Below are 16,573 nucleotides of genomic sequence, written 5' to 3'. Positions count from 1 at the left end.
CTTTGTTAAAGAACTCAAGATTATATTTGGTATATTTTTTATATCTGCAAATGTGCTGTCACCACGTTCCTGAAAGAGTTTAGTAGTAATGAACATTTTCAAGTAGTTACAGGCAAAATACAGAGTTCTGCCCAACTTGGAAGGTATAACTTCTTAAAAGGATCTCAGTCAACCTTTAATTCTATAAACATGCTTCTTTTATTACCACTGTGATTAAAAAAAACCTTAAATCCTTAGCCATTTTTAATTTTAATGTTAAAACAGAAATACAGATTGAAAAAAAATGAGAAGGATCAATAGTATGTTTCACAGTAGGCCAATGAACTATTTAAATATAGAAGGGATAGAGGAAGAGAAGTCTCCAGTCAAGATGGGCCCCAATTTGACTGAACTCAGTTCCCTTTTCTCCATGACCCTACATCTATTTGTAAATTACTATTCTGAAAGAACTCTGACTTACAGATACTTTGAAACAATGCTTCTATATTAGCAGTACATATAAAATAATGTATAAAACAAATCTCTTAAGATGTTACAATTACATTTATACATAATTTAAAGTTGTCATTTAAAAATATATAACTGTGAGAGATCATCTAGCAAACACTGTAAGATTGGGCTGATTCAGCTGAGTGGTATTGTGAGTTAGATGAATTACAATTTACTGGATAATTTATTCTTAGAAACAAAGGAAAATTCTATTCCTAAATCATCATGCTCTGTTCTGTTACAACACAGTCCAAGCCCAGTTGGAGGAAAGTGGCATTTAACGCTATTTGCAACCCTTCTCATTGTTTTTGACAAGACATACATAAGGGACAGTTCAGAGACAACTGGAGACGATGGGAAAGGGGAAGAGACTACTTGGAAATACAGGCCTGAATACAGGAAAATGGAGAAATAAACCTAAGCAGGTATCAGGATTCCAAGACATGTAACTGTATAAATGCATACATAACCATCTCTTCTGAAATTACATTCCAGAAAAATTCTATATATCTTATGTAACCCGAAGTGCCCAAAATTAGTACCTAGTATAAGTCAGGGAAAAAAATATAATGTTGTTGACAAATATATGAGAAAATAAAATATAGGCAAAGGACAAATTGTTGAGGAAAAATGAGGTTTCTGATGAACATATGCTCTTTTACTAGTTACCTAATGATCTCATATGCAATATTTGCTTTGAATGATTCAGTATACAAAGGGTCTAGAGTCTAAGAAAACAATCTCTATCCCCTAAAGAGCAGGCAATTACAGCACAGCTGGTATGATAATTTCATTAATAATAACTTGTAATCTAGCATACTGGTGCTGCTAATGCCAAATTACAATCAATCACAAACACTATTTAGTTTACTAAATAGAGAATAAATGTATTATTTAATTTCTGCTTTATTTCAATTGTATTTTGTTCCATGAGTTGGAAAGTCAAGCAAAATCTAGTCTTGAAAGACTTCCCCCACGTAATTACTGATATACTATATAAGAAACAGTTATTTTGTGGTCTGAGAGGCATAGTAGGAGAGTTAAGATGATAGTGTATCAGGTATAATCCAAGGCTCCAAAAAGCTATTTCACATCAAAAGAAATACTGCTAATCTCAGCTGGGAGAAAAAAAAAAAAAAAATCATGTAACAGACAACTAAGACCAAGAGAAGGGCTCATGAAAATAGATCCTAACTTCAGGGTTTTACAGCTTTATAAAAATAAATCTATTGTTATATTCCCTGAGAGATACCTCGGCCAACTTCAGAGCTCCAGTGTGAATGTTTTGAACTGCATGGAGTAGAGAAAGGAAAACTTCCCTTGCATCAATCAATTAAGTCCCACTTTATTGGCTTGTCAGGTATTTATCAGCACCTTTAAATCCAAGAATTACGGGAACTCAAGATACCTGGCATTTGGGGGTACACGGACTACTTCCCCTATTTCTAAGTATCTCCAGGGTACAAAGTCTGTCATTTCATTTGGTAATCCATTGTAGTGCTCAGCCACCTACCTGTCAACGGTCTACTTTCTTTCTTTCCGACCTAACTTGGAAGATCTCGATACAATCCTTTTTATTTTCCCAGATGAGCAAACTTAGTGATGTAACAACATTTCTTTTTTAGTTCTTTATTCACTAGACTTGTTTTTATTAACCACAGAGGAAAACTGAGCTAATTCTAAAAGTGACTTTTATGTATCTCTCTGCCTTTAAGCACGAAGGGGGAATTTTCTTCAACCTTTCAGTTTTGTCTTGAGATAGATTTCAAATCTCTCTTTTGTTGTGTCATTTCCAGTGTGCAAAGGGGTTTAGGTTTTGAGGGAGAAAGGTTTAGGTTTCTTCAGAGAATAAACTTAATTTTCCCTAGTCCATATACCTTAAGTATTCCCACAAAATATATAAAAGTGTATCCCGACATTAATATGTTCATCCTATCTATATATCTATTTAAAATATACAAAAGAAGGGCAGTGCCTGTGACAGGGTGGGTAGGGCGCTAGCCCCATATACCAAGGGTGGCAGGTTTGAACCTGGCCCCGGCCAAACTGCAACAAAAAAATAGCCGGGCATTGTGGAAGGCGCCTGTAGTCCCAGCTACTCGGGAGGCTAAGGCAAGAGAATTGCCTAAGCCTAGGAGTTGAAGGTTGCTGTGAGCTGTGACGCCACAGCACTCTACCGATAAAGTGAGACTCTGTCTTTTGCAGGACAATTATAGGAACTCTTTCAGCAAATCCTACTTATAATTTGATCCTGAAAGCAACTCTAGGTTGGCCACACCAGTTCTCCACCTCCTCATTCTCTGTCCTTTTATACGACAACTAACTGAATGAAGTCTCACATGTGTGTGATCATTTTTAGGACCTCAAGTAAAATCAGAAAAGTTTCTCAACAACAGTAATATTGTCATTGGGCAGATCAATTCTCCATTCTGCTTGACTGTCCTGAGCAGGGCGGGATATTTAGCACTCCAGCCCTCATCCTACAAAGGTCCATAGGATCCCAGGTGTTTAGACCACTGACTGTACCCCCCAACCCCTTCTTTGGACTTAATAAATGTTGAGATCCAACAAAGTCATGTTAATAATTTTAAAAGCTTCCCTGATATAGATAGGGTAGAAGCTTAGATTCTTGAAAATGAATATGCTAAATTAAGGTTATTACTAAATTTAACAAAATCAATAAAAAAATTATGCAGCTAGAGTATTACAGGTGGCTTTATTTTCATTTGGTCTACAGAACCAGTAAAGAATAGCATCTGCTTACCAGGTGAATAGAACAATTTTGCAGTTCCTGAGTCTAAACCTGTTGCAGACACAGGGAACTGAAGAATTAGACTCAGCCAGCCATTTTGGCTAAAGAAAAGTTAACTTTCCAAATTAGAATTCTGGAGAGCAGAAGGTTGAAGACCACATGTAACAATTTTTTAAAATCTTGGCTACACCTTGAAGGGCAAATACACAAACCAAAATGCCAAAGGACAGAGGCTCAGGAGAATTACAAAGGAAAAAAGAGAGAGAAAAGACAGGCAAGGGCCAAAATAATCTTGGAAAGCAAGCTGAAATTCTAACTCTCTATTGGCTCAATTCTAAATCCAATTACATATCTAAAGAGAGCTGCAAAAGCTTAGCATGGTGGTCAGTTGAGATTCTGACCACACCGCAGGAAGGTACAGATCACTTCTAACCTTTGCTGGTTTTAGTTGGTTCTGAGGAGGAGTTTCCAGTCTTCTTCTTTTTTCTCGGGACAGGTATGCATTTCCTGTCAAATGTAACAGGACTATACTGAGGGAGGCTGTTGAATTTTTTCTCAAATTCTTCATCCAGCTTTGCAGAGCTATTAAAAGGGGAGAGGGAAATCAATCAGCACATGACCAAATATTTGAACAGAAAATGACATGTATTTTAAAATGTTCCTTTTGAAAACAGGGTCTCTGTAAATTCTGTGAAAGAAAAAAGAAAAAAATATTTTCAGACATGCTTGAGAAGATTAATCAACACAGTTTTCTTAGTAAACTTGTGTGACAGGTTATGTTATTACCTTAGAACAGTAGAACTGTTTAAAATACTAGAATACTGTTGAAGTGGGGAATTTGCCATTCTTCCCATCAGCATGAGAATTTTTCATAAAGTTTGGTACAAAGCACACTCTATTCATATAGTTTCTCATTTTGAAGACTCATATACATGTATACACATTGGCTAGCTTATTGGTAATATGATAAATTGGTAGTTTCTTTACAAAATATTTACTGGTTAGTCTTTGATTAAAACATACACAACCAAACAAAAAGCAAGCAAATTTTGACTATTTGAAAAAAATTCTGGAGAGCTGACTAGGCTAAGGATAAAATACTCAGTGAGCAAAGTAAAGCAGTTTTCAATGAAAACACTGGCAGAGAGGCAACACTGCTTTAACTTAAAAACCACAAATGACTTTAGAAATGGCACCAGCAAAGTTGGGAAATCCTTGGGCTACTTTTGACTGTCTCAAAGGCCCCTGCAGCAGTGGCGGCATGCCTGTGATTGTAAGCTAGCTGTTAGCTTTCATTCAGGGAGACTTATCAACTAAGATGCACTCAGACACCCAGACCGATAGGATAGGTTGCAGGAGAACAGTAGTGCTTGGCAGATGGAAATGATAATATGTGAGGCTGCAAATGACGGGATACGTGACAGATGTTTTTAACTAAACTGTTGACAGTTTTAGAGGAATGTACAAGAGCTGGAAGCAAAGTTAAGAGAGTCCATTACACTATTCCCTCCTTGTTTGAAGGGACATGCCCCAAGATCCCCAGTGCACACCTGAAAGCAAGGACAGTACCAAACCTTATGTAGACTATGTTTTTTCCCTATACATATACACTGTGCAGTATGGATAGACTGGACGAAGGGATGATTTATCCTGGGAGGACAGAGTGGGACAATGTGAGATTTCATCACACTAGCCAGAATGATCTGCAATTTAAAACTTCAGAACTGTTTATGTCTGGAATTTTCTAGCTAACATTTTTGAACCCAAACCATAGCAAGCAAAAACACGGGTAAGGGAGAACTAGTGCACTAAGTTTTCTCAAAGCATTGGAGGGTAATGGGGTGATGCTTCTCATTCATTTAAAATCAGATGTTAACCAATACTAATTAGATACTATCAGAAAGCTGTTTATAAATTGTGAATTTTCCAGATACTCCATACTGAAAACTGCAAATGTGAGATGTAACACATAGGGTCTCTTGAGATTGTTTTCTTTTAAATGAAAATAATAATAATTAATGTTCTGCCTGGAGAAGTCTACAAAATTAGAACTGCCAATACTGAGGGAATTTTTCTTGGCTACAGCTAACAGGTATCACATTTCCTGAGACAAAGGTTTAAAATGCTCATCTACCACTCTCAGAGAAGACTGACAGGACTGGCACGTCTCCCTGTTCAAGCACTCCACTGGCACGTTCTAAACAAGGCAAACCCAATTAGTTTGCCTGACAGGCTAGTATTTACGGAGAAGGGATAACATGGCAGTGGTGTTGTCACTGATTTAAACCTGTGAAAAACCATGATTCCAGTGAGACTCACACAACTTCCTCAGATATGATTAAAAAACAAACACATGCAATCCACACACCAATCTCTTTTCAGGGACAGATTTTCAAAAGACTGTTTCACTTATCTTGTTTCTCAAAGAAGATTGGTAAAAATCTCTCTGTCACAGGTTCAGCAGTTTCTAACTTTCTAAGGGAAGCATCAGAGACATGTCTGTTGGGGAACCTCAATGCTTGCTTTATTCCCCTAGGACTTCACATTGTTTAAGAGATCCCTCCCCTCTTGTTGTGCAGACCCAGAAAGCATTTGCAGTTACTCTAAAAGATTCACAGCATTGGTTTGGAGCAGCGGTTCTCAACCTGTGGGTCGCTGTATTAAAGGGCCGTGACATTAGGACAGTTGAGGACCACTGGTCTAGAATATGGTTGAGGATCACTTTTTTAGGATACTTTACATTTGAAATTATAATTTGAAAATGACACAATTAAAAAAAAATGACAAAAGTGAGGATTGTCATGTCATTCCTTAACCATAAAGTAATCAAAACTGATTTGAAGTACTTTGAACTTTTATAAATATTAAAATATATAATATTATAAATGTATCATTTCAATAGAAATGATCTTGAGGAGCCAGTACTATGAAGTAATTTCTACCCTCCCACTTTGTAATGACCAAGAGTCTTAGAATTAGTCAGACTTTGAGGCATGTAACTTCAAAGGAAAATATTATATTATTCCACAAACACAAACGCAAGTATTATGAATAAACAAAGTACAATATACCCAGTGAACAAAATCTGCATACCTTTAAACACACTTACGAAAAAATATGGAGAACATAAAAATGTTGTTTCTATTCAGTGGAATCTTTTGAATTGGGCCAGAAAGAATTTTCAAAGGATTTTTAAGACAGTGTAACTGAATATGCAAATACTTTCCTCACTAATATAAAGTACTGGATCTCTGAACTTAATAATAAAATGCTTTTTATTAAGATTGTTAGGAGTCTTTGGCATAACATTAAATATAATGGAATTCGTAATGATTTTTATCTTGAAGAATACCATAGCTTAGTCTGCATTTCAATATATAATTAATATATGGAATATTCTCTAGTACTAGAATATTCAACCTAATATTTTTATCTTAGAGCAGCAGAACACAGTTTAAAAAAAACAAGGTTAGAGTAAGCATGATTTTATTTACCTCATCTTTTTCAGCTGTCATATTATTTTTTAAACTTATGCACATATATTTAGAAATATTAAATCCAAAAAAAGCACATAAAACAGGCAAAATGTAAACATACAAGTAATATCCATTCTAAGCTTCAGATGGAAAAATACATCTTGGTAATATTAAAGCAGCAGTCCCCAATCTTTTGGTACCAGTGAGCAGTTTCTGGTTTCATGGGAGACAACTTTTCCATGGCGGGGGGAGCGGGGAGGCTGGGTGGGCAGCAGGGTACAGGACGGTAGAGTGTGGGTGGTGATGCAGCAGCGGGCAGCTGCTGTAAATACCTCACTTGTTTGCCTACACTCACCTCCTATGATGTGGCCTGGTTCCTAACAGATCACAGATTGGAAATGTTTTAGCACCAGGGACCAGTTTCATGGAAGACAATTTTCCACAGACAGTGGGGGCTGGGGGTTGGGGGTGATGCTGTGCGGCCCACGTCCTAACAGGCCACAGATAGGTCTATCAGTCCATGGCCTGGGGATTGGGGGCCACAGTATGAAAGGATTTACAATGTCAAACTACTACCATGATCTGGGCTGATTTTCAAACCCAGATCCAAGTCTAAAGTTGACATATTTTCTAGTATACCTAAAATGTCAATGCTATTATCACTCCTGTGACTGTGTTAACAGCAGGAATCATGTGATATACCTAACTGGTGTTCCCTAGCGCCCTTGCTAAGTGTACAGCAAGTGATGAACGAACATTCAAAGAGTAAGCGTGCTTAGGGACCTATGTTCACTTTGAAAATCCTACCCACACTTGAGCTCTGTGCCGTGCAGCTGACAGCTCACAGGTGCTTACCCAAGGAGAGAGTCTTCCTTTGGCTTTGTCTTCTTGAACTTCTTGCTTCCACTGGTCCCACTCTGGTTAAATGTCCAGCTTTCTTCACTCCAACATCCTTCGTGATCAGAGGAGTTTCCTTTTCCTGAGCTTCGTTTTCCTAGGAAAATTTAAGAGAAAGGAAGTGCTTGGTACAAGCTAGAGTTTGGGGGCTGGAGGGTATATCATCTTTGTTGCTTAACAAGAGACCTCTACAGTTACTATCTGCAACTGTTTTGGAGTCCTCAGAACCATTTATGTTGGACCACCTTTAACAGAGAAACATGCAGAAAAGTGACTGAGTCATGGAGATAAGTTGTCTTGTCATAATTCAACAGGTATCATGTGACTAAGAGACAGCTAACAACTCCCGTCAGCTTTTCCATTCAGGAAACCAGGCTAAGGTGGTGGGTGTTATTAATTTTAATTTCCCAAGACTCACTGGAATGATATCCCTGGAGCACTACGTGCTCCCAACTATCTTCATTTGGGGACCTAGGGCTTACCATCCTTTGCTGGAACATAGCTTGGCAAGAGGTATTCTGGTATTCTGGTAAATGATGCTGTATTTTACAATAGATGAATGTGTATGAAATACTCTCTGGAATAAAGGCGTATACCCTGACTGCCTTCTGGATGTTGTCAAGTTTTAAAGAGCTTTTCACTGCAAAAGCTCTTTAAAGCTTGGTTTACCTACTGGAGAGGGCTAGATAAAGTATTTGCTTCTAAAGCCTAAGTGTCAGGATTCTGACAAACATACCTGCTTGATTGGGGAAATTCCACCAGTTTTAAAAAACAACCCAAAAGTTCTAAACATTCGATACTAAGCCTTTAAAACAAAAAGCTAGTCTGTACCAGTGGAGGGGTGGGGGGGTTGAGTTTCAATTACGTTAAGTACCGATGTCTTGAGAGCTACCCACAAATTGAATACAAACTCTCCTTAGTGGTGCTAGAAAACATGTAGGTGAAACGACAAGTGGTTGCTATAGTTTATAAACCATAAAGAACTGCATGGATATTAAAGTGTTATTTTGATACCTTGTTGTTCTTTGATACCAAATGGGCAGTTCTTCTCTATAAGTCTTAAGCAGAAGTTTTGTTTTGTTTTGTTTCAGGTTTGCACAAGTCACTTACCTCTGTCAACATTGGCTCGCAGGGAGGTGAGCATGCCCTCGGACACCAGGGTTTTATAAAGAGCACCTTTGCAAGACCTCTCAGATTTCCTCGAGCCACAAGTCTCTATCTTTCTGTGACAGTCACTGTCCTCAGGCTTGGTCTGTCCCGACAGGCTGGGTGATAGTGCATCCTCTGTGGGGGTCAACAGTTCTGCTTTTATACCCTCTGGCACCTCACCAGAAATGTTCTTGCTGGCAGAAATATTAATGAAATCTGGAGGTCTGGACTCTTTGGTGATGTCTGAGGATTTCTCCTTGGACAATTTCTTCTCTCTTGATTTCACTTTTTTCTTTGGTGGCTTGGTATCCAAAATGCTTCCCTTGCCACTTGAGGATGTGCGGACTTTCTTGCGAGGGGTTTCTCCAAGTTTCTCAATGCCCCAGTCTCCTTTAGCAACAGCTTCAATGGTGTATATGACACTCTCAATGTCAGACTCTGAAGACTGCCTCTTTTTGCAAGCCTTCTTGGGTGTGGATTTATCATTTCCATGTCGATCCATTTTGCTTTTCTTCTTTTTCTTTTTTAGCTTTTCTGGTTTGTTTAATGCTGTGGGATCCTCAATGACCATAATTCCATGAGGATGGCACACGTGATCCTTTCTGCTGGGAACATCACTTATTATTATCTTGCTACTGGCAGAGTATGAAAAATCAGGGAACTGACTACATTTTTGATCTTCTAGTTCTTCCTTTCTAATTTCTTTGGGATCTTCCATTTTTATAGCCATTATATCATCCATTTGCAGCTCCTCGAAATTTCTTAATTCCTTAAAATCTCTTACATTTTCCTTAGCTGATTTTTCAAATTCTGCTTCCTTCTGTAACCTGACTTCATCTGTTTTTTCCATTTTTATTTCTCTTTCTTCCTTTCCCTTCTCTAATTCTTTAATTCGTCTGCCATCAGATTCTTCTGTTTTTATTAGCTTTGATTCCTCCATTTTTACCCCTTCTGATGCCAGACACATCTAAATAATTGAAACAAAATTGGGAAGGTATCAAAAAACAAAATCCTTTTTATTCTGTGTTCAAGATAAGTTTAAAGTGTTCAATTTTCTCTCTTTTAAAAAATAATTAAAACTTTAAACATTACAATAATCAATCTACTTCTGCCAAACTAACTTCAATGATTTAAATTAACATAAGGCTATAAGCACTGTAATAGAGTCATTTAACTCTAAATAAACATATATTGGAATTCTAGCCTACCAGAATCTAGTACAAGGAATAGGATCCAGAGTTGAAAGACTGAAATCGGAGTCTTACTTTCACTGTTTTTTTCACTTTGTGACCCTGAATGAGCCACTTCCCTCCTCTATTGGCTTTTGTAAAATGGAAACAATCCCATCTCTGAGGATTTTGTGAGGTGAAAGTGGAATAATGTACATATGCTGGTTTAAGTCGTGTATCCTTTATCCAAAAATATTTCAGACTCTGAAGTATTTCAAATTTGGGGATTATTTTGGATTTTGAAACATGTACATTATATATTTACTGGCTGAACATCCCTAAAACAAAAATCTGAAATCCAAAAGCTTCAGTGAGCATTTCCTTTTGAGTGTCTTGATGGTTCACAAATTTGCATTTGGGCGCATTTTGGATTTTTTGATTACAGATGATCAACTTGTACTTAATAAATGATCACAAAATCTAAAACTCTGTTCAGATGTCTGTCTTTTGTTTTTTTCCAGTAGAAATGAGGAAAATAAAAATTCCTACCTATCCACTTGAAACTAGAGATGCTATAATGATTCGTTAATAACTAAGGAAGGGTTTTGATTATTTAAAAAAAAAAAAGCCATTACGGGTCCACAGATGCTGACAGACAATTCTAGAACTACCAAAGCTCTGTGAACAAAGTTTTGTTTTCTTAACTTATTTGGTGGCAAATTTTACCTGGTTCGTATTTACTTGGCTGCAAATTCTAACCTGAAACCATTTAACTTCTTATATGGATTATTTGAGTTACTGTGACTATTCACATGTTTTGTTATCAAAATATTAATACATTTAAATATGCACAGGAGGAATCACATAATGTGAGATGCATCTACTGTCTTATTAAAATATGAAAGATTCTGAATACCAAAACACCTGTGGTACCAATTTGGTTAAGTTGAAATCCTTCACCCTAAATTCCCAAGTTTCTCCCTAGCTCTCAAATATCTTGAAACTTTAAATAGAGCTATTTTTTTTTTCCAGAAGGGAATACTGCAACTTTTTTTTTTCAATACCCAAAGTTTTCATTCATAAACATCTGACTGTGAGGCTTCCAAATACCAGCCCTCATGCAGGACACTAATGATACAGAAATCAAGGTGGTCAGGAATTTGAAGAATTTATTAAGAGATTGATAATGCTGATTTAGTTAAGGGCAGCACCAGATGTGTTAACTGTAACTTTATCTACTTTGTACTAGCAACTTGGAGGGAAAAGAGTATTGGAGGCTTGCTGAGTCTATACAAAATCAAGCATGAGCAGGAAACTGATCTGCTTTTTAAAGTCCACCTCTTTAACACCTGCAAAATTTACTTTTTACACTGCATTAAATGTCAGAAGTATTTCCAATGTGTCCTAAATCTTTCTGTGAGAATTACGTTATGATTAAGTCTGGGAAGAAATTCAAGAGGGGGGAGGGGGAGGCAGAAACTCCACTTTAAGAAAATGACCATGACAAGAGCACCCAGCCCTTCAGAACACTCACAGGAAACATGCAAAATGAAGATTCACAATGCTGCTGTCTTTTTCAGGAACTCAGGTAAGTAAACTTTTACATTTCAACAAATGGCCATGAAGACTGAGAGCTTCCTTTTATTAAACATAACCAGAAATAAGCTCACAGCAAAATGATATCTTAATTCTGAAACACTGGCACATTTAATCTTCATTGCATGTTTTACTCTTATGGGAGAATGTGCTGTTTTTATATCAATTTTGAAATACTTTTTATTTTCCTTTCTCAATTTTTCTAGCCCTTCATGAACAACTGAACAACTATCCCATGTGGGGATCGAAATTGCACTAGTTCTGGAAAGAAGCCCAGAAAGGCTTTCTCAAAGTCAATTTTAAGGTATTTCAACCACTATGTCTTTGGTGGCCTTAAACAGGTCACTTAAGGGACCTTTTACCATAGAAGGGCTGATTTTTGTCGTGGAATGCTGACAGTTTGCATTTGCACAGGTTCATCTTAGCAAACCTAATAATACTTTGCAAACTCTATTCTCTGCTTCAATATATTTCAAAATGATTCTCCTCATCACCCTGATAGGATTGTACAGCTAGGAATGAAATGGAACAAATGCAGACATTCACTCTGGGGACATATTCTGGAAAATAGCGTAATATTTTTTGTGTATGTAATTACACTGAACACTAGTCATGTTTTATTTCCTTGTTTTGGGTTCTTAAAAGTTTTTTCACAGATAAGAGTATGTTAATCCTAAATTATAAGAAAAACAGTTATATTGCTGGAAGTGAAACTATAAAAGCAAAACATAAAACTCTCAAAAACTACAAATCAGCAATCTACCCACTAAACAAAAACCAAATCAGACTCTCATCAGGGTTGGGTGTGTCACTCTAGAGCTGTTTTTCAACCTTATCTCATGTCCACTTGAACTTATAGTTAAATTTCTGGGGCACACTTGAATTACGTTGATTAAAAAAAAAAAAGAGTAAGGAAAAGAATATACTTATTGTGCTTTGAACTTCTTTTGAAAATAATAAATGATCTTTAAACATTTTCATGACACACCTAAGATCTTGTTGCACACCAGTTGAAAATCACTGCTCTAGAGGTTATTTAATCTAACTTCCAGCGTAAGGACTCATTTTAGTATCGTATTCCTGACAGTTAGTTATCCAACTTTTATACAAGGACAGTGAGCATATTCTTCTATTACAGGGCAGTTCTATTTGAATTATTTTTAATATTGAGCAAAATTTGATCATCCTATCAGTTCTGTCCTTTGAAGCCATATACATTAATCTACTCTTTCTCATAAGACAGACCTTCAAATCCTGGAGATTTACGTCCCCATAAGTCTCTCTTAGCTCCCTTAACAGCTCATCACATGTAAAGGCTTCTGACCTTTGCAAAGTTGGGTCCCTATTATGTAGAAGCAGTCTGGTGCCCCACAGTGAGAACGCTCACATAGAAAGGAACCTGGTTCATGACCAGCACTCTAGCTTGCCTTAAGGCACACAGTGAGCTATATAACTTAAGTCTTGAACCCATATGTGGCAATAAGAGGCTGAGAAATGGGGAAAGAGTACATCCTACACAGGACCATTGTGAAGCAAAAGTGAACAAATGTGTATAAACACAACTTATAAATGATGCAAAATTTTACAAGGTTGGGGAAAATGGATATTCCTTTTCTTTTTCTTTAGACAGAGTCTCAAGCCATCACCCTGAGTAGAGTGTGGTGATATCACAGCTTACAGTAACCTTTAACATTTGGGTTTAAGTGATTCTCTTGCCTCAGCTTCCCAAGTAGCTGGGACTACGGGCGCCCATCACAATGCCTGGCTATTTTTTGGTTGTAGTTGTCATTGTTGTCTGGCAGGCCTGGGCTGGATTCGAACCTGCCAACTCCATTGTATGTGGCTGGCGCCCTAGCTGCTGAGCCAGGAAAATGGATATTTCAATTTAGCAGTATCTTTCTTAAGAGTTTGTTCCTAGTCTTTATGCAGTATACTGGATAAGAAGTCGAACTATTTATCAGGTGATAGGTATGCTAGGTATCTTTTACTGGGACTCAGAGATAAATTTTATTTTTTTCTTTTAAGACAGGTCACACTTATGACAGGTCACACTTATATTAGATTTATGGTCAATTAAAATCATGGATTTATTTACTTACAGGGTGCTAGGAAGGTTGGTCTCTTCAATTAGATATTTTTGTAATTTTTTTCACTTTTTGTACCTAGGTATAAGACTTTCCACTTTTCCTTATAAAGTTTATCCTTTCAAAATCTGAATTAAATTATCTTCCACCTTCATTTTATATGAACATTTGATAAAGCTGCTTTTTACGTCTTTGTCTAAATCTTTGGTCTTAATGTTGAGTGGGACACGGCCAAGGGCAGTGCCTTTTGGCAAATTTCTGAAACTTTTTCATCAGGCTGATTTGAACTTTAATGAACTGTAGTAATCTAAAAATGTTTTATAATCCAGTCTAAATCGCTCCCATTTTGTTTCCAAGACCAAAGTAAGATTACCTGTCAAAAGTCTTTCTAAAATCAGTATACTAGTAGCATTCTCTTAGCCTAGTTTACAAACAGCCACATGTATCCTAAACAGAAAATGAAGTTGGCTTGTGTTAGTCAGGGTCTAACTGGCCACACAGAAACAATTTAAAGGGTACTTAACAGAGGAGATTTAATGCAGGGAATACAAGTTAAGAAGTACTGAGGCACCCAGTACTCAAGAAGTACTCAGGCCCCAGTGGGAAATGGAAGCATGGAGGCCCATGAGAAGAGAGCTGGAACATGGAAGAGATGCGGCCTTTCTTTTACTCCAATGCCTCCTTCACACACCTTCCCTGCACATTCTGCTCTCACTGTTTCCCCCCACCCTCCAATCTCCTGCTACTGCCTCTGACTGGCTGAAGCCAGGTGGAAGCCGGGACACAGATGAGAATTTCAGTCTGTAGCCACTGGGGATGTAAGGCAGTGAGCAGGACAAACAGGCTCCCAGATAACACATCTGTCAATGACCTTTTCCCCAGAAACTTAAATAATTCTGTCTTTATCTTTTTTTCTACAGCTTCAAACATTATACGTATTACTAGAATAATTTTCAAAATTTCTAGAAATTAAGTTTATGTTTTAGAAATCAGGCCTATTCTTTTTAAAAATTAATTTTTTTCTTTTTGTTCCTATGAGTTCTTCTAGTTCACACAACTTGTCAAAGATTATTGAAATCTCATTTGCAAGGTTTTCTAGTATCCTCCAATCTGTTTTTTTCTGCTGTTGGAAACCTGAATTAATATACTAAGACAATATATACTCTTACTTTTTCTAACTTTGGTTTAACATAAACTTTTTTTAACTTGTATGCTCTGGTTTGAACTTTCTCTTGCTCCCTCCCTCAAATAGTGATAAAATTATAATTACATTCTTTTGCCTTCCCTTGTTTTTTTTGTTGGCTTTACTTTCTCAAATCTAGACACAGCCAACTTCTACCTTTATCTACCTCCAAACAGTGAAAAAAATAGCCTTAAGGGTTTTTTATTTTCTTAATTACTATTTTTGCCGAGCCCTACCTCAGACTGGATTTTAGAGTAATTTTTTTTTACTACTTGATACTGATCTTTTGAATTTTTGAATTCCTCCTTGGTTATTTGTTATACAAAGTTCATATTTTTTTACAAATGAATTCATTAGTATTTATGAGAAATTACAATGTGAAAAAGTACCCCCTATTCTCTTACTGAGATTGCATGTGTGTGCTAGTGTGAGAGAGAGACTCCAACTGATCTTGGGCCTTATTCCCATACAGCTTTTTAAAAAAATTACCTTCCCTTTAGTCTAATATGTTTGACTTTTTAATTAATTAATTAATATATATTTTTGAGACAGAGTCTCACTTTGTCACCCTTGGTAGAGAGCTATGGTGTCACAGCTCATAACAACCACAAATTTATGGGCTCAAGCAATTCTCTTGCTCAGCCTCCCAAGTAGCTGGGACTATAGGCACCCACCATAAGGCCAGCTGTTTTAGAGATGGGGTCTATTTTTAAGAGATGGAGGTCTTATTCTGGCTCAAGCTAGTCTCAAACTCGTGAGCACAGGGAATCTACCGGCCTCGGCCTCCCACAGTGCTAGCATTAGAAGCATGAGATACTGTGCCCAGCCTATGTTTGACTCTTTAAAGCACTCTCCTTCTAAGCGCTTTAGTGTCCTTCCTCTTACTATAAAAGTCATTACAGTTAAAACCTGATTTGCTTTTGATTATTTATTCCACTGCATATTAGGCATTTCCACAAGGCATACAGAGAATCTGGAAATAGCTATAAATGTAATAATTTTATAAGATATCATCACTCTTTAACATGAGAAAATTCCATATTGAGAGGCAATTTCAAAAGGCAGGGATTCTGGAGACAGACTGTCTAGGACTACAGAGGTTCTGGCACTGCTTAGCTATTTGCCCTAAACTTTTCTGTGCCTCAGTTTCCCAAGCTATAAAATGTGGTCGTTAATATTATATGCCTTAAAACACTGTGCGGTTCAATAAAGCATGTGTAATAGCTCTTAAAATGGTACCTTAATACAAAGCAAAAACAATGCATTGTGATAACCATTTCTCTGAGGCCTTATGCCATTTAGAATAAATGTTAGCTATTATTATTAATATAGTAATACTCAGTATAGTATCATTAATAGCATGATATGTCTTTGGCAGACTAACTGCTTTGCTCTAATTTTTCATTCTAGAATTGAATGACTACAGTTGGGAGAAAGACACACAGAACAAAATTAGATTCAGGAAGATCTCAAATCAGCTATCTTTCAAGAAGCAACTCTAACAAGTAAGTAAGTAAGCTTCATTCTACTTTTGGGTACATATATCAATACTTTAGTGAAACTTGCAAACATGCATACAAACTGCATTACACACATATATGTGGATGTGCACACAGAGACAAGCACATAGCGGACAGAAATGAACATGAATCAACATAAACTCAAGGGAATAAAACTGCATCACAGGAAACACAGAATTAATGTCTATTATTAATTTAGTTAAGCTGCCCTCTAAACAGGGTTGTTAATCAGACCTTGAAATAGTACACTCCTTAGTA

The 16,573-nt window shown here is 36.9% G+C and overlaps 1 protein-coding gene across 9 annotated transcripts in view; it reads right to left on the bottom strand.

Moving 5' to 3' along the window:
- The window catches only part of BBX (BBX, HMG-box containing), a 279,317-nt gene that overhangs the window by 29,207 nt on the left and 233,537 nt on the right, over positions 1-16,573 (bottom strand). For all 9 annotated transcript variants that reach the window (XM_003798195.2, XM_003798196.2, XM_023518213.1 and 6 more), the window contains 3 exons: positions 8,725-9,730; positions 7,573-7,711; positions 3,675-3,823 (listed from right to left, as the gene is read on the bottom strand). In XM_003798195.2, coding sequence (XP_003798243.1) covers positions 3,675-3,823; positions 7,573-7,711; positions 8,725-9,730 — 1,294 coding nt within the window. The remainder of the gene's footprint in view (positions 1-3,674; positions 3,824-7,572; positions 7,712-8,724; positions 9,731-16,573) is intronic.

Source organism: Otolemur garnettii, unplaced genomic scaffold, assembly GCF_000181295.1.
Source record: "Otolemur garnettii isolate 467f Iridium unplaced genomic scaffold, OtoGar3 scaffold00131, whole genome shotgun sequence".
Taxonomy (NCBI): domain Eukaryota; kingdom Metazoa; phylum Chordata; class Mammalia; order Primates; family Galagidae; genus Otolemur; species Otolemur garnettii.
Note: the sequence above shows the minus strand (reverse complement) of the source record. Positions and strands in the feature narration are given on the sequence as shown.